The 19,633-nt window shown below is 36.2% G+C and overlaps 1 protein-coding gene across 8 annotated transcripts in view; it reads right to left on the minus strand.

The window, feature by feature from the left end:
- CCDC141 (coiled-coil domain containing 141) overlaps positions 1–19,633 on the minus strand; it is a 194,972-nt gene that overhangs the window by 173,830 nt on the left and 1,509 nt on the right. For 5 of the 8 annotated variants that reach the window (XM_031451742.2, XM_031451741.2, XM_031451737.2 and 2 more), the window contains exons 2-5: positions 8,977–9,045; positions 8,176–8,499; positions 2,643–2,814; positions 1,043–1,275 (exon numbers count right to left, since the gene is read on the minus strand). In XM_031451742.2, coding sequence (XP_031307602.2) covers positions 1,043–1,144 — 102 coding nt within the window. In that variant the 5' untranslated portion in view covers positions 1,145–1,275; positions 2,643–2,814; positions 8,176–8,499; positions 8,977–9,045. Of the gene's footprint in view, positions 1–1,042; positions 1,276–2,642; positions 2,815–5,892; positions 6,010–8,175; positions 8,500–8,976; positions 9,046–19,633 lie in introns of those variants that run through there. The other 3 variants (XM_031451738.2, XM_031451739.2, XM_031451740.2) reach the window with 3 other exon arrangements.

The raw sequence follows: 19,633 nt of genomic DNA on the forward strand, positions 1-19,633 counted from the left end.
CTCATGAGTCCTGGGGACTCAGCCTTGGTAGGAACACTTTGCATTCAGTGCTTCTAGACTGAATTGTTCTGCTCAGTGTCAAGTTCTGCTTTCCTGTTACAAATTTTCACATTAACATTAAGATTCACAGCAATTAAGTGTAATTAAATAGGACTTGTCCATGCTTCTTACAAAAGGCCAGAAAAATCTTTCAGTTAAGCCCGGGGGTGTAGGGTGGTCCTGAAAGTAACGGGCTGGGGAACACCAGCTTGTTTGCTGGAGTCCCTTCATCAAACACTGAATTCTTCACGTGGGGAGTCGTCTAAATCCAAACACAATGCCTCAGAGATTTTTGCAAGACACCCTCATAGGAAATAAAATCATGGACCCTTCTTCAGCCTAAGGATGTATGGTCGTCTTTGCAGAAGGGCAAACTTCTTGACACAAAACATGCTAAAATCTTTAAGCCCCAAGTGGATTTAACTTCCTGCTGTTAAAAGCAAATTTGACACATGCCCTTTGCACTTTTGCTGGCAACCCTGTTCATTGCCCCAACAACGTGACAAGGATTTATTAGTGCCTTTACCATGTCAAAACCAATGCTGCAGAGGGCACGTGTCGCAGCGTCTTATTAGGTATTCCCTGCGCTCTGTCATGCTCAAAACAATGCCACCCCTTATCTGCTGGGACCCTCTTTCCCTCCATCACACCTACTCTCAAAAATCACAAACGTTTCACAGGTTCACCGGACTTTTCAGCCTGGCAATCATGAACTTGTAATCACAAATACTTTATCTTTAAAAACCAAACTGAAAGTATATGGTAGAGATTTTTGTTGCTTTTTAAAAAAATCAAGCTGTTGTAGATGTTTTCTGACTAACTGAAAGAGAAACTCTAGTAACTGGCTGAAACTTAGCTGCTGATTTAAGAAAGCAGTAAGATGTACTTGCTGGGTTATTCTCTACATGTTGTGTACTGCCAACTGTGTGGACTGTTCCTTAGAATTAGCCACACATGGCAAGAAGCCCATAGCCCCCCAAAGGAAAGGAAGTTGTTAGCTTACCTTTATGACAGCTATAATGATTCTGGAGTCCCCAGCCTGCACAGCTACTGAACTGACTGTTGTCGTAGAAAACTCCACACCAGGACTTCCTTGGCTGGACATGGTACGTTAGAACCAGAGTTTACACTTTGGGCAGCCTCTGTATAGAAGTGTGTCTGCTGGTCATTTCAGAAGGCAACCACTGGGGTTACTTGGATTCATTCAGGGAAAGAGCTCCGCTCATACTGATTATGCTGCCAAAAGGAAAGAACAGGAGGTTAAAAATAGACAACCCCATTGAGTTTATCATGAGAGAGAGAGGAAAGAACGGGAAAGAATCGCCACACCCCTAGTATGGTAACACTGAGCGCCTGTTATTTTGGCCATTATCTTAAATGCAGAGAGCAGCGTCTAGCTCTCTGCCTATTAGCTGATGTTTGATAGCAAATGGAAAAAGAATTACATACTAACAACCCAAATTACTTCTGCCATTGAATCTATACAGTTATGATGGACTGAAACCAGCCAGGCATTAACCTGGGTATCAATCTTTTTCAGATTCATAAAGTCTCCTTTATGCAAAGAAAACTTCCAAAAATGTACTTTAAAAATAAGTTATGGTATTTGTTTAGGGATTAAGCCACAAATTTGTTTGAAATACATTTTTAGATTAATCTGTTTTTCTAAAACTCACTGCCTTTTGTCAAATGAAGTTTATATGAAATGGTCACATTGTCTCAGAGCCTCAGATTCCTTGGGGACATTTAAAAAATATTTCAGTGAGCATTTATCAATAGGTATCTACCATTTCAGGATTTCTTTGTGACCATCTACTCCACTGAACAGTGTTTTCAAGTTTGGTGATCACAGCTACTAGGAAGTAACATACTTTGCTGTTACCTTTTAATTGCACCAAGAAAATGTTTTGGGTTTGGGGGTTTTTTTGTTTTGTTTGTTTTTATTAAAGGTTAACACTGTATATTTTGCTATACTTTCTACAAAAGGGTAACACTGTACTTCAGGTTTGGTTTTTATTCTCCCCCCACATCCTGTGCAGGAAAATTATAGACAGCTTAAATCAGAGCCCAAGATCAGCATATTAATCCTATTGCTAGAAACTCAGCGTGTGTCACAAGTTGTCTGTGGTATTAAACAGCAGCTGTTGGATTCCCTGTCAAGAAACAGCTGAAAATAACACTGAAGCTTAGGTCAGAGGTCAGATGCAAACACATCAAAGATACTGACTCCAGAGCTGCTGGAGCCATCAGAAATCTCTGGCACAAAGCCAGAATGGAGGAGACAGCAAGGATATAGCAATAAACAGTTAAATGAGTCCATTCGCTGTTTAAACCCTTAGCTTAATTTAAAAACACGAACAGGTTCAGGGCCAATGTTCAGAAGACTGAGTTAGCACCACTGCTTTTTCTGCTAAGGTTCATGATGATATTCTTGAATCAAAGTAGGAAAAGTGCTCTTACATATACTTTGGTGTTCAGCAATTATTTCTGTTTCCCAGAGCATGTCTTGGCTGCTCTGCAATTATGTAGCTATCCCAGGTCTCCTGCTGCTCCAGCAAAAGAAAACCACCCTGGATCCCAGTTCCCAGCTCCACAAACTTTACCTGAGGCCACGAAGGGAGCATTTGGAGCAAGCTTAGGAGAGCAGATGCCAAGAGATGCCACGATGTAGGAAATACTGTAAATGGTTTCACTTTACAGCAGGGATGGGGAGTTTGCAGAGGAGCAACCCAACCTCTTTGCTGGGGTTGCCTCAGTGTTGAAGGTTGGTTCCTCCTGAAAATAGATGGTTCAAACAAACTGAAACTGAGCAAGACCAGTTTTCAGCTAACTGCCCTCAGTAGAAACCAAGAGTTGACAACTATGTCACATAATTTCCACACCCTAAACTAAAATGCTCAAAGTAGCCTTGCTTACGCCATTGTGTACATTGCCAACAAGAACAGCAAATAGTGACCCACACCCAAAATACACAGTGGACTTTCACCCAAAGTTAATCCTACTGTTAGAAACTCAGTTTGTGTCACTAGTTGCATAAAGGCTCTCAGGAGGCAAAGGGAGCTTTTGGCAGCAGGCTGTCCCAACCACGGCTAGAGAAGAGCGGTTATGTCCACAAAGCCCCACTTAAGATGGATGATTGTGTAAAGGGTGTGGAGAGCAGTGTGGAATGTGTGGAGTCAGGCTCACATGAAGGGAAAAGAAGGAGAGAGGTGGTGAGGAGAAAGAACATGGCTGAAACTCTGATTAATTCCAAGGCTTAAGGGCCAAAGGAATTAGAAATACTTTAAGACTTTGTTAAAAGATTAATCCAGTAATTCAGCAGCAGAGGTAGTGCCTTTCTGTGTATTGACAACCTTTCTTTCTATTAATGAGATGAAGCAGGCAAGTGTTGCATGGAAAATGTTTTCTGCATTGGTGGACATGAGCAATAATGCAAACTGCATACATGAACTTAAGTGGTTTCTAACTATTTTTTTTAAAAATTCAAATTCTTGACTTTAAAATCTTCAAAAGACTTGAATCACTTTTTTCTCTCCTTCCCTTGCTTTCTACATCTCTTCTCTTCAACTTTTTAGTCCTTTTCCCTTCAGAAGCTCTGTGGTTCAGACCTCTCCATCCACATCTAGCTCATTTAGAACCTTGGCTTATGTCTCTTCATCTAGTATAGCTATTTAATTATAAATTTCATTATTAACTCTGGGAAACAGTTTGGAGAACAGTAAGTATAAAATATATTGTACTAAAGAAATTGCTACACTATAATTAGATGGATTTTTTTTAAAGCTTTTTGAGCCACAGTTTGTTTATACTCTGCCTCCCCTATCATCACACACACACACACACACACACACACACACACACACACACACACACACACAAAACAAAACAAATAAAGCTCACAGGCATTCTCATATTCTTTGAAGTTTATAGAAAATCTTGCAGAGGTTATTATGCCTTCTCTGTTTATCCCTCTGGGAAATGCCTGTTTTTATACTAGCTGAATTTTAGTGAAAAATCCTCCATGGGGAATCAAAAGCTATAACTGGATTCTGTAGAGTTGCAAATAGCACACCCCCCCCACCCAATTTTTCTTTTATTATGGTACAACCACAAAACAAATTTACTAGCTTAACTATTTTTAAGTGTACAGGTCAGAGTTATTAAATACATTCATCTCCATAAGCCTTTTAATCTTGTAAAACCGAAACTCTATACACATTAAACAGTAATTCCATTCCCTCCTCCCCCAAACCTCTGGCAGCCACCATTCTACTTTCCATCTCTGTGATACTGATTACTGTAAGTACCTCATGTAAGTAGAATCATATAGTATTTGTCTTTTTTTGACTGACTTACTTTACTTAGCACAATGTCCTTAAGGTTCATCCATATTGTAGCATATCAGAATTTCCTTTCCTTTTAAGGTTAAATAACATTTCATTGCGTATATATTCTACATTTTGCTTATCCATTCATCCACTGATGGACACTTGAGTGGCTTCCACCTTTATCTATTACAAATAATGCTACTATAAACATAGGTGTACAAATTATCTCTTTGAGACCCTGCTTTCAGTTCTTTTTGGTCTATACCCAGAAATGGAATTAGGGGATCACATGGTAATTCTACTTTTTAATTTTTTGAGGAAATACCACACTGCTTTCCACAGTGACACATAGCACATTTTCATGAAATATAGGTAGCTGACAGCATGGAAACTTTATCATGTGATTATTTTTTTTTAACTCTGAATATGGGTGTATCATTAAAACAACATTTTTTTTTTTTGCTGGAATATGTGTGGAGTCTGTTCATTTTTTCATCATGAGCGTTTGTCTTAATCAATACTATTACTAGTTAAATTGTATTCAACTTTATAAAGACAAATTAGATAGATGGGATATAAATAACCCAGAATAAGTCTATTTATCCAGGTTAAAATTCAAGGCAAATTTTGCCAGGTATATAATAATAGTAGTTAGTAATAGTAGCTGTCATAATATCAGCTACCATTTAGCTAATTATGTGCCAGGAACGGGGATAAGTGCTTTACAATCTTTATTGCATTTAATTCACATAATTAAGTGACTGGAAAGACTTATTTTTCTGGCTTTGTAAATGACACACACATGCATACACACACAAGCACACAGTCACACACAGTGATTCACTGATTCCAGCCACCCCAGGTCTAGCCTTTCCCACCTGAGTTTCAAAGCTGTCTATGATCTGGTCCCTCCTACCTGCCTAATGACATACACCATTATTCCCAAGCCCCAAAGATCATCTACCTAAATTCAGTTGTCCTATCCACAAAAATCATCCTCTTCTTCCCTTCATCTATCCAAATTCCTCCCATCACTTAAGACCAAGATAAGGTATCAACTCCTTTTAAAAGCTGAAATATCTATTTATATTCCCCCTCCTCAAACTTTAATTGTAACTCACAGTTTAACAATTATATGCTTGTATTATCAACTTGTATTGTTTTCTAATTATTTCACTTCCATTGGTATTATTTCTTAACTAGATTTAAAGCTCCCTACATAAAGAGTCACGTGTTAACTTTTTTTCTTTTTTGGGAGGGGGATCTTTGCAGACCTCCTCAAAGAACTATTGTAGAAACTGAAAGAGTTTCTTTACATAAAGTGCTTAGAAGAGGATCTGACATTTAGCAAATGCTCTCTATATATATACATGGAGCACAGTACTAGGCACAGAATTGATGCTTATAAATATTGGCAGACTGACTGAATCACATCAGTCATACAGGAAAAAAAGGCAGTTTTAATACAACTCATTCATTCATTATTTATTCATGCAACCAATAGTTATGAGCATTTGCTACATACCAGCACTTGCACAGTAGTAATATAGTAGCCGGCAAAACAGAGGTCTCTACTTTCAAAAAGATGGCATTCCAGTGAAAAAGACCATAAACCGTGAAATACATAACCAAGACAGAAATCCACAGTGATAAAAAGCTAAAGGAAAGACAACAGATAGTGGTTAAGTAGACTGAATCACCAAAGATAACATTTAGAATTTGCCAGAGAAATCAGGGGATACTTTCAGGGTATTTCTATCAGAATACAGAGATTAACAGGAATAATAAACTGAGAGTGATCCCAAAACAACAACAAAATGATACAATTTGGCAAAGGCAACAACTTAGGGGCTCTGAAGTCAGACTGTTTTAACTCTCTGTGCCTCAGTTTCCTCAATGCAAACTGGAGAAAATGGGAATATCCACATCATATAGGTTTGCTGGGAGGATTAAATAAAATAACATTTGTAAAACACTTAATGCCTGGTACATAGGTGGTGTTTTAATAGTTATACATTATTACTTCTAATACAACATCTGTTAAGGGATTTTCTAAATCTAGTAACTGCCACAAAATTTGAAGTAAATTTTAAAAAATAGGTTGAACTACATCATTTGGTAGGCAACCCAGATGGATTAAATATATTAGAAAGACATAAAATATGCATTACCAGGGAGGAAATTATTTCAATATAATTAGGTGGTTAAAACATTTCACTGTAAATCAGTATATCTAGAATGTCATCTTTAGACAAAATTTCCTTAACTAATTCTTTGTATCATGTAATACTCTTCCTGGTGCTTCTCATTTATTTCTTAGATTACAAGCATTGTCACTTAATGAACATCCATTAAGTAAACTGAAGTTGCTCTTTCCTCTAAAAACAGCCTCCATTCTAGCCATAAACTTATTCTTCTATGTCAGTACTCATTTGTTCATTCACTGAGTATGATTACATATCTGCTAGGTGCCAAGGACTGTTCTAGATGCCAGGCACACAGCAATAAATGAAACAAAGTATGTCCACTGATGGAGCTTACCTTCTGGTGGGGGAGACATAACCAATTTAGGAATTAAATAAGCAAAAAATATATAATTATGTCAGGATGTTATAAGTGTTATGAAGAAAAACAAGGCAAGGTAAGAAGGTAAGGGTCAACAGGGGAAGAGGGACACTACCTCAGGAAGGAGTCAGAAAAGTTCTCCTGAATAGATGAGATTTGAGTAGAGACCAGGATTAAGTTGAAAAGAGCAAGACATGCAGATATCTCAGGGAAGAACACTCTAGGCGGCTGGACATGCTTGTCAGAAAAACATCCAGTAGGTCAGTGTGGCTGGAGCTAAGTGAGGACTGAGGGAAGAGGACACTGATAGAACATGAGATCTGCCAAGCAGCACCCTGGCTTGCTTGGGACAATCAGAGGTGACACCTGTTGCCCTGGCATAACTACTTGTAAAGGCCCCTTTCACTCTCGAAAGAGTCCTGTTTGGATGCTAAGTTACATGGTAACCCTGCTCTTACACCACGGTAAGGAGTCTGGAATTCATTCTAAGTGAGATGGGACATTATTGTAAGGTTCTCATCCAAGGAATAACATCATTTGACTTAACGTTGTTAAAGAAACCCTCCATGGAGAAGAGACTGTAGGAGTCAAATGAAAGCAAGAGGTAGGATGAATTCCATAGCACCCAAAGCACAATTGTCAATACAGTGTCCCTTCGGGATGTTTCTTTATAGATACTTATGTTTCACTTAAGAAATATCATGACTCGTAACATTTTTACACTCTGTGCATTGACTTCCACAGATTTCCTTACAATTACATGTGTTTAATGACATATAAATCCTTAGCCTCTCCATAAGAACTGGGAGAATTATAAACAAGCAACTTTAATATACAGCAAATTTCCCTCCTCTAAGTGGTAAGAAAAACAAGGCAAAAGAAAACTGGGGAAAGTTCAAAGGATACTTAGCTTGGTGAAAGATCAAAGATGGTTGTATTTATTATAATTTTAAGCCATGGTTTACCAAAAATGATGAGTGCAATGATATCAATACTTGTTCAGTGATTATGTACATCTTTTCCTAAAATTCTCTATTTAGAGCAATGAAATCTAGAAAACTGTCAAATATTTGTGTAGGCTTTAGTTAAAATAAATAGCAAATATGTGGCTATTATTGGTCTGAGAAAACTTTTTTCTGAATGGGAGAGAGGTATGCAACACTTCAAGCCAGGAAAGATTTTTTTTTCCTAAATCACTGAAAAGCTTCCATGTGCAAATTTTACTTTTAAAATTTAAACTCACCAGACTTCCTAGCTGTGTTGAGCTGAGCACCCAGGCTTCAATGTAGCAGGGTTCTCTCTCTGATATAATTCCTGTTACCTTAAAGAAGTATCCTGAGAGTAACCCTTCAGGGAGGGTGAGTACATAAGAGGACAGGAGTCTTAGTTAACTTGATTTTGGAAAATTACACTTCTTTTGGTTTTCCTTACTGTTGCTAAACTCCAGTTGAGGCTGAGAATTTCCATCCCAGAGTAATCTCTGGGGAGGTCTTGAGAGCAGCAGTCCTTCTAGCTGCTAGGAAACCCAGCAGTGGCACTGAGGGTGAGCTGTCACTTCTCTCTGCAGCTATAATTTTTGCCAAGAAAAGAAAAATAATACAAAACTAAGTATAAGAATCAGATACTCTAAATAGAAAGATGGATTCTAACCAGGAAATATGTAAAGAGTTAAAAAGAGAAAGTGGTTTTTTTATATAATGTTTTATTATGAAACACTAAGACATAAAAAAATTAAAGTATATGTATATATTTTATAAATGCATAATATACATATGTGTGCAGATGGTCATGTTACATATATTAAGACTCTTTTAGTGTTATAATGGGCTTTCTCAGTTGTATGGGGTGATGTTTACTGGCATTAGTTTAATGACAAAGCCAATTTTAACAGAATTCTACTGTAGATTATATTTTTTTAACTGAGTCTGTAAAAATTTATTGTATGTTTTTTGAGATCCACATCCCAGTAAGAACATCTCACACCAGTGTTCCTACAGAAGCCCCTTGCTATCATAATCTCCGTTTTTGGTAATACATCACTCACCCGAGTCGTAGAACCCACATGAAAGGCAATGATTGCTGAGAATGTCCGGAAGGATGAAGTTACTAACACCTGCAGGAAAAAAGATATTCATATACTCAGGCTTTTAGGAAAAACAGGAAACAAGATGAGAGAAACTCACAAAAACCTGGAAATCAAAAATGGAAACAAAAGTAGCAGGTCATTTGCACCCCACCCCACACAACTCACACCACTCTAAGCAAACCAGTTTCCTATCACAAATTCCACCCTAACAAAGGATGGACTTCAAAAGCAGTCAATTTACTTTTTGTCATTATGCTCTGGCATGTCTCTCCTGCTATCAGGGTAAATGGACAGCCTCACCACTAATGTTTGTTGCATACCTGCTGTGCATAGGCCCTTATTTCCTTTATCAGTCCCATCCTCATTAAATCCCTTAGATTTGTAAAATTTATAACCAATTAACCTGGTTGAACCTCTCAACAACCTTGTATAGTTGGCCCTCCATATCTGAAGATTTTACATAAGGGACTTGGGCATCTGCAGATTTTAGTATCCACAGGAGGTCCTGGAACCAATCCTCCGTGGATACCGAGGGATAACTGTACTTGAATCAGGGCAGAATGGTTCATTCTGTCATACTGGAGAACTGAGGCAAGAGAAATTAAGTGGTTTATTCAAGTCCATGAAGCTAGTGAGTCGAGAACCCAGCCACTTCCCTCTTAGTCTTTTGCTCTAATGCCACAGGGAGTAGGTTCTTCTATCCTAATGTTAGATAAAAAATTATACAGATGTCCATACAAACCCATCACTCAATTAGCCTGCACAGGTTGAGCACTTCCTGGACAGAGCTCTCTGAATCGGAATACTATATGAAGCATCATTAAAAGGCAACAACACAAATACAAAACTACAACTCTGTTCTCAGCTTTCTCCATTAGAAAAAACAGATACACACACTAAGCAATTTGGCAAGAAAGCTTTATAATATAGAAAATATACCAAACTAAAATGTCCTGGAAAATGAGAAGAAACCATTTAAAGAACTTCCTAAATCAATGTGAGCAATCATAATACAGAACAGTTTTATACATGGATGTAAATTATTACTGTATTAATATATAAACAAACTGCTTTGGGTGTGCTTTCATAGCACTTCCTTTTTTTTGGTTAAAATGAAATCACATTATTAAGAATTTATCACACAGAAGAATGGAAATCAATTTTTCTAGCAACATTCACTGTAGGATTGTTTAGTGATTTGTATAATCATTTGTATGAATTATTGCATTGATACTCATCTTTTCCTGTATTTAAAACATGAAAGTATTTGCTTAACAAATGTCCATTTAAAATTTATTTTATGTTCTTTTAATTTCTCAGGTTCTTAACTGTATTTTACGAATTTCTCCATAGTTCATACAGGTAAGTGTAAATATAAATAATTAAAATAAGATACATGATTTCCATTTTTCCTTGTATCTCTCTGGTATTTAAGAAAAAATCCATGAGGAGAGAAATAGCTATAACTAGCATTCATTTTGAAATTTACTAGTACATTGAATATTCAGCCTATCTTTACTTGCTTTTTCACTGGATTATTTTATCTATATATACACATACACACATATACATACATACATACATACATACATAAATATAATACAGATAAAAGGTAGAGGAATATAGGACCATGTTTAAAGCTTGGGGACATCCTGACTATCTTAATCCACTAATCCTGGCCTTTTCACTAGTTTTTCAGGTCATATGTTAATGTCACATTTTCCAACCTTCTTTAAACTACCACACTCTGTAGTTTAATTTGTGAAATTACTAATACATCACTTCCTCCTTCTTGCCAACAGTGTATCACTGAGTAAACTGTGTTGTAACATTAATTAGATTTTAAAAGGTGTTTTGCAAAAGTATTTAAATTCCTGTGGAGATGTTTAAAGATACTTTGAAGTATCACAAACTTTAGACTTAGAAATGTTAGTATTGCAATTATTTTGTCCAGCCTATTGAGATATTCTTGACATATAACATTGTGTAAGTTTAAAGTGTACAATGTGCTGATTTGATACACTTATATATTGCAAAATGATTACCACAATAGCATTAGCTAGCACCTCCATCGTATCAGATTATCACTTCTTTTTGTTGTGAGAATATTTAAGATGTACTCTCATAGCAACTTTCAAGTACATAATACAGTATTGTTAACTATAATTATCACGCTGTGCGTTAAATCTTCAGAATTTATCTTCTAACTGGAAGCTTGTACCCTTTGACCAATATCTCCCCCATTGTCCCAATATCCCAGTCCTTGGTAACTACCATTCTATTCTGTTTCTAGGAGTTTGGATTTTTTTTTTTTTTTTTGATTTCACATCTGTCTTGCTCTGATTTGTTTAACTTAGTGCGATGCCTTCAAGGTCCATTCGTGTTGTTGCAAATGGCAGAATTTCCTTCTGTTTCATGGTTGAATAATATTCCATTGCATATTTATACATCTCCTTTATCCATTGATCCACTGACAGACATTTAGTTTGTTTCCAGATCTTTGCTATTGTGCATAAAACTGCAATAAAAATGGGAGTGAAGATATCTCTTCAAGATCCTGTTTTCATTTCCTTTGGGTATACACCCAGAACTGGGATTGCTGAATCATATGGTAGTTCTATTTTTAATTTTTTGAGGAACCTCCATACTGTTTTCCACTGGCTGCATTACTTACATTTCCATCAACAGTACATGAGGGTTCCCTTTTCTCCAAATCCTTGCCAACACCTGTCATCTGTCTTCTTGATGATAGTCATTCTAACAGGTGTGAGATGGTACTTCATTGTGGTTTTGACTTGCATTTCCCTGATGATTAGTGATGTTGAGCATCTTTTCATGTTCCTGTTAGCCATCTGTATGTCTTCTTTGGAAAAATGTCTATTCAGTTCTTTTATTTTTAATTGGATTCGTTTTCTGGCTATTGAGTCATATGAGTTCTTTATATACTTTGTATATTAACCATTTATCATATATATGCTTTGCAAATAATGTCTTCCATTCCATAGGCTGCATTTTCATTTTGTTGATTATTTCTTTTGCTGTGCAGAAGTTTTTCAGTTTGATGTCATCTGATCTATTCATTTTCGCTTTTATTGATTTTTGGTACCATATCTAAAAATAGTTGTCAAGACCAATGTCAAGAGTTTCCCCTACGTTTTCTTAGGAGTTTTACAGTTTCAGGTTTTATGCTTAAGCCTTTAGTCCATTATAAGTTAATTTTTGTGAGAGCTGTAAGATAGGGGTCCAATTTCATTTTTCTGCCTTTGGTTATCCCAACACCAATTACTGAAGAGACTCTTTTTTCTCCACTGAATCTTCTTAGTAGCTTCCTTGTCAAATACTGGTTGATCATAACTGGGATAGTTTATTTCTGAGCTCTAATTCTGTTCTGGTCTATTGTTTTGATTACTATGCCTTTGTAGTATAGTTTGAAATCAGCAAGTATGACGCCTCTGGCTTTGTTCTTATTTCCCAGGATTGCTTTGGCTACTTAGGGCCTTTGGGGGTTACACAAATTTTGCGATTGTTTGTTCTAGTTCTGTGAAATACACCATTAAAATTTTGATAGAGATTGTATTGAATCTATAGATGACTTTTAGTATGGACATTTTAATAATGTTAATTCTTCCAATCCATGAACATGGGCTATCTTTCCATTTGCTTGTATCTCCTTCGATTTCTTTCTTCAGAGTTTTGTAGTTTTCAGTGTACAAATCTTTCAGCTTCTTGTTTAAATTTATTCCTAAGTGCTTTATTATTTTTAGTGCCATTGTAAATGGAATTGTTTTCATTATTCTTTTTTCAGGTATTTCATTGTATGTTGATTTTATATCACGCAATTTACTAATTTCATTTTTTTTTGGTGGAACCTTTAGGGTTTTCTGTATATAAAATCATATTATCTGCAACAAAGATAATTTAACTTCTTTCTTTCTATTAAATACATTTTTTTTCATTATTTTGCCTCATTGCTCTGGCTAGATTTCCAGTACTATGTTGAATAAGAGCGGTGAGAGTGGACATCCTTGCCTAGTTCCTGAACTTAAAGGAAATGCTTTCAATCTTTCGCCACTGAGTATATTAGCTGTAAGCTTGTACTACATGGCCTTTATTATGTTGAAGTATATTCCTACTATACTCAATTTAAGAGTTTTTATCATGAAAGGATGTTGTATTTTGTTAAATGCTTTTTCTGCATCTCAAGATAATCACGATTCTTACCTTTCATTCTATTAATGTAATGTATCACATTTATTGATTTGCATATGTTGAAATTTCTTGTATTCCAGAGATAAATCCTGCTTGATGATGATGTATGACCCATTTAATGTGCTGTTGAATTCAGTTTGCTACTATTTTGTTGAGAATTTTTGCATTTATACATATATTTTTTATTATTCTATATATTTCAGGTATACAGCATTATAATTCAGCATCTGCATCTGCACTCTTCAAAGTGATCACCACTGCAACTCTAGTTACCATTCTTTACCATACAGTTTGACCTCTTTCACCCATTTTTGCCATCCCACAACCCCTTCCCTCTCTGGTAACCACTAATCTGATCACTGTATCTGTGAGTCTGTTTTTATTTTGCTTGTCCATTTGCTTTGTTTTTCTAGATCCCACATATGAGTGAAATGATATGACATTTGTCTTTCTCCATCTGACTTATTTCACACAGCATAAAATCTTCAAGGTTCATCCATGTTCTCATAGACAGCAGCAGTTCATTCTTTCTGATGGCTGAATAATACTCCACTGTGTGTGTGTGTCACATCTTCTTTATCTATTCATCCACTGATGAACACTTAGGTTGTTTCCATACCTTGACTATTGTAAATAACTCTGCAATAAACATAGGAGTGCATGTAAGTTCAAATTAGTGTTTTCACGTTCTTTGGAAATGCCAAACAGTGGGACAGTTGGGTCATGTGATAGGTCCATTCTTAATTTTTGAGGGGTCTCCATACTGTTTTTCATAGTGGCTGCACCAACAGTGTACAAGGGTTCCTTTTTCTCTACATCCTCTCCAACATTTGTTATTTCTTGTCTTTTTGATAATAGCCATTCTTACAGATGTGAGGTGATACTGTGGCTTTGATTTGCATTTCCCTAATAATTAATGATGTTGAACATCTTTTCATGTACCTGTTGGCCATCTGTATGTCTATTCCAATCCTCTGCCAATTTTTAAATCAGATTTTGTTGTTGTTGTTGAGTTATGTGAGTTTTTATATATTTTGGATGTTAATCTCTTATTACATACATGGTTTGCAAATACCTTCTCCCACTCAGTAGGTTGCCTTTTTGTTTTGATGATGGTTTCCTTCTCTGTGCAGAAGCTTTTTAGTTTAATATAGTCTCATTTGTTTATGTTTGCTTTTGCTTCCCTTGTGTTTGGAGTTAGAGCCACAAAAACATCACTAAGACATGTCAATGAGGTTACTGCCTTTGTTTTCTTCTAGGAATTTTATGGCTTCAAGTATTACAGGTATTATTACATTCAAGCCTAATCCACTTTGAATTTATTTTTGTATATGGTATAAGATAGGGATCTAGTTCCATTCCTTTGCATGTAGCTGTCCAGTTCTCCTAACACCATTTACTGAGGAGACTATCCTTTCTCCATTGTATGTCCTTTGCTTCTTTGTCAAAAATTATCTATCCATGTGTAGGTTAACTTGGGGGCTCTCAGTTCTGTTCCCTTGATCTGTGTTTCTGTTTTTCATGCCAGTGCCATAGTGTTTTGATTACTATAGCTTTGTAGTGTAGCTTGAAATCTGGAAGCATGATACCTCCAGCTTTGTTCTTTTTCAAGATTGCTTTGACTATCTCGGGTATTTTGTGGTTCCATACAATTTTAGAATAATTTGTTTCAGTTCTGTGAAATATGCAATTGAAATTTTGATAGGGATTGCATTGACTCTGTAGGTTACCTTGATCATAAATGGATGTTGAATTTCATCAAATATTTTTTCTGCCTCAATTGAGATTATCATGTAAGTTTTATTCTTCATTTTGTTAATGTTATGTATAACACTGATTGAGTTGCAGATTTTTAATCATCCTTGCTTCCCTGGAATAAATCCCACTTGAGGTTGGTTTAATGCATTATTGGATTTAGTTTACTAGTTTTGTTGAGGATTTATGTATTTACATTCATCAAGGGTAATGGCCTGTAATTTTCTTTTTTGTGTGTGGTGTCCTTGTCTTGATATCAGAGTAATGCTGGCTTTGTAAAATGTGTTTGAATGGTTTCCCTCCTCTTCAATTTTTTGAAATAGTTTGAGAAGGATATGTATTAACTCTTCTTTAAATCTTTGGTAGAATTCTGCTGTGAAACTGCCTGGTCCTGGGCTTTTCTTTGTTGAAAGAATTTTGTTCACTGATTCAATTTCAATACTAGTAATTAGTCTGCTCAGATTTTCTATTTATTCATGATTTAGTCTTGAAATATTGTATATTATCAATTTCTCCCAAGTTGTCCAATGTGTATTCTACTATTGGGATAGAATATTCTGTATGTATCTATTGAGTCTATCTGGTTTAAAGTCAGATGTGTCATGTAAGTCAGATGTTTCTTCATAGATTTTCTGTCTGGATGATCTATTTATTTATGTAAGTGGGGTGTTAAAGTCTCCAACTATTATTGTATTGCTTTAAATTTCTCCCTTTAAGTCCATCAATATTTGCTTTATATATCTTGGTGTTCCTCTGTTGAGTGCATTTACATTTATACATGTTACATCTTCTGCTGAATTGCCCTCTTTATCATTAGGTAGTGTCCTTCTTTCATTACAGTCTTTGTTTTAAAGTATATTGTGTCTGATCTGAGTATATGTACTCCAGCTTTCTTTTCATTTCCATTTCCATTGAATTCTTTTTCTGTCCCTTCACTTTCAAATTTTTGTGTGTCCTTTCTTCTGAAGTGAATCTCTTGTAAGCAGCATATAGACGTATCTTTTATAAAAAATGTATTCAGCCACTCTCTATCCTTTGATTGGTGAATTCAGTGCACTTGCACCTAATTATTGATGGGTACGTACTTATTGCTATTTTGTTAATAGTTTTCTGGCTGTTTCTGTACTTCCTCTCTGTTTCTTCTTCTCTTCCCTTGTATTTTGGCAGTTTTCATGTATTATATTTAGATTTCTTTCTCATTTTCTTTTGTGTTTACTATAGGGTTTTTTTTTTCTTGTGGTGACTCTGAAATTTACATATAACATCCTATGTAAATAGCCTGTTTTAAGTTGGTAGCAACTTAAATTTGAACACATTCGAAAGCGTTATCTTTTTACATATCCCCTACATTTTATACTTTTGATGAAACATTTTGCATCTTTTTTTATGCATCCGTTAACTATTCTAATTTTGGTTAACTTCACTACTTTTATCTTTAAACCTTCAAGCTCGCTTTATAAATTACTGATCTACTACCTTTATTATATATTTACTATAATTACTTTTTTCCAGTGATACTTTCATTTTTCTTTGTTTCCTAATTATTAATTAGTGCAGTTTCTTTTTAGATTAAATATGTTGTTTTAGTATTTTTTTGTAGGACTGGTTTAGTGGTGATACTTCTTACATTTTTGCTTATCTGGGAAGCTTTTGTCTTCAATTCTGAATGAAAACCTTGCTGGATAGAGAATTCTTGTTTGAAATGTTTTTCCTTTAAGCACTTTGAAAATGCCATGCCCCATTTTGGCCTGTAAAGTTTCTGCTGAAAAATCTAATAGCCTTATGGGGTTTCCCTTGTATGTAGCAAGTTGTTTATCTCATGCTGCTTTTAGGATTCTCTTTATGTCCTTTTACTATTTTAATTATAAGGTCTTGGTTTGTTTCTCTTTGGGTTCATCTTATTTAGAACTCTCTTGGACTCCTGGACCTGGATGTCTGTTTCCTTCCCCAAATTAGGAAAGTTTTCAGTCTTAATTCTTCAAATAATTTTTCTGGTCCTTTTTCTCTCTTGTCTAATTCTGGGACCTCTATATGTGAATGTTACTCCACTTGATGTTGTTCCAAAGGTCCCTTAAGACACCTTCACTTTCTAAAATTATTTTTTTCACTTTGCTACTCTGTCTGGTTGCATTCTATTGCTTTGTCTTCCTGCTCACTGACTTCAATCTGCTGCTGAAATTGTCTGGTATATTTTTCAGTTCATTTATAACTTCTACTTGGTATTTTCTTATATTTTCTATCATCATGTTGTAATTTTCACTATGTTCATCCACATTTCTCCTGAGTTCAGTATGTTTATGACCATTAATTTGAACTCTTTATCAGGTACGTTGCCCATCTCCATTTTGTTTAGTTCTTTTTTTGAGTTTTGTCTTGTTCTTTCTTCAGGAACATACTCCTCTGTCTCACTTTGCCTATTTCTCTGTGTTTGTTTCTAAGTATTAGGTAAATCAGCAATCTCTTACAGTCCTGAAGGAGTAGTTTTATTTAGGAGATGTCCTGTGGGGCTCAGAGGTGCAATCCTGCCTAGACACCAGAGCCAGGTGCTCAAGAGGCATCCCCTCTGTGAGCTGTGTGTGCCCGCCTCTTGTGGTGGGGCCACAGCTGCCCCTGCAGCACACTGGTTAGTGGGGTTGGTACCCAGACCAGCTGCAGGGCCCAGCCATGGCTTCTATACATGATATGGGCAGGGCTGTTGCTTACCTGGCTGTGAGGCCCAGCTGAGATGCAGGGGTGGGTGGCACTCTGAGTTGGGCATGCCCAATGATACTAAAAGGTTAGAAGGAGATTTTCAAAATGTTACCCACCAGTGCCAACATTAGTAAGGTAACTTGAGATCACAAAAATGGCTCCTGCCCTGTCTCAATCCCCAGGGAGCAACCCAACTGGCTCCTGCCTCTCTGGTAGATGCTTCAGGATTAGTAAGTGGGTCCCCTTCACCTATGGTCCATACACTTTTCAATCTAGTGGTGTTTTTTTGTTTCTTTGCTTTTTGGGTTTTTTGTTTATTTTCGGGTTGAGTGAGCCGATAGGTAGGCCTTTTAAGAGAAGGTTTTCCATTCCCTGCAGTTCTACAGTTTTTCTGGACATCTTTCTCATTGGTTTTCAAAGCTAAAGGTATTTTATTTGGGGGGTTCCTTTCTCCTGTGCAGGATTTAGGAGTTAGTGTGCCTGATGTGGAGTTCAGCTCCCTCACTCTTCTTGGAAAAGATCCATACCTTTGTGATCCCTCTCAGTTGTGGATTGCTGTGGCTGAGGTGTGGTTTATTTCCCCCTTGGTGAGACTGTATCTCAGCCCTCCTACCCATCTTAATGCTGTCCTTTTAAACTTTGTTGTGGAGGCTCTGTCCATCCAGTTTTCAGGTATCTTTCTGAGGGTATTATTCCATATTTAGTTGTAGATTTATTGCATCCCTGGGAGGAGGTGAGTTCAGGATCTTTCTACTCTGCCATCTTGAACCCTCTCCTCTTGCATCTATATTCATTAGAGATATTGACCTGTAGTTCCCTTTTCTTAAATTGTCCTTATCTGGCTGTGGTATCAGAGTGATACTAGTCTTGTAAAATGAGTTGGGGAATGTTCCTCCTCTTCAATTTTTTAAAAGAATTTGACAGTTGTTAATTCTTTAAATGTTTGGTAGGATCTACCAGTGAAGCCATTGGTTTTAGATTTTCCTTGGTGGGGGGGGGGTTGATTACTAATTAAATCTCCTTGTTATTGGAAAGTTTATATTTTCTACTTCTTCATGATTCAGTCTTGGCAGGTTCTGTTTCTAAGAATTTATCAGTTTTTTCAAGGTTGTCCAGTTTGTTGGCATACACTTGTCCAAAGTAGTCTCTATGATCCTTCATATTTCTGTGGTATCATTTGTGGTATATACTCTTTCATTTCTGATTTGAGTCTTCTTTTTTTCATAGTTTAGCTAAAGGTTAGTTTTATCTTTTCAAAAAACAGCTTAGTTGTATTGATCTTGGCTATTGTTTTTATTGTCTCTATTTCACGTATTTCTGCTCTGATTTTTGCTATTTTCTTCCTTCTCTTAACTTTGGCTTAGTTTGTTCTTTTTCTTCTAGTTTCTTGAGGTGCAAAGTAGTACGTTATTTGAGTTCTTTTTCCTTATCTAGATGTTTATAAGTGTTCATCTTAGAACTGCTTTTCCAGCAACCTATGGATTTTGGTATGTTGTGATTCCACTATCATTTGTTTCAGGGCGTTAAAAAATTTCCCTTTTGATTTCTTCTTCGACTATTGGATGTTCAGGAGATTTTTCTTCCTACTTTTAAAATCACTTTTGTCTGCCTTGATTTGTAGATACCTGGACAGGATGGGAGGATGGTTTGGCTGTATCCTCAGTCACCCATAGACCACAGGTAGATTTGGCTGAGTGAGCCAAACAGGTTTGGTCAAACAAGTGGTAGAACAAATAATACAGTTAATTTGAGTTATTACTCAACTCAGAAAATTTGATTATTATTGCAATACAATATCCTCACCATCAGCATCCACAGACTGCTTAGGCTTGAGAGCATATGAGTTAAATAATATTTGGACAGTGTCCTTAATTTTCTCAGTCATGGCCATCAGGAGGCCTGGATAAGTAACATGGCTGAAGAAAAGGCACATTTAAATCAAACTCAAGTATGAATCCAA

Source organism: Camelus dromedarius, chromosome 4, assembly GCF_036321535.1.
Source record: "Camelus dromedarius isolate mCamDro1 chromosome 4, mCamDro1.pat, whole genome shotgun sequence".
NCBI lineage: Eukaryota > Metazoa > Chordata > Mammalia > Artiodactyla > Camelidae > Camelus > Camelus dromedarius.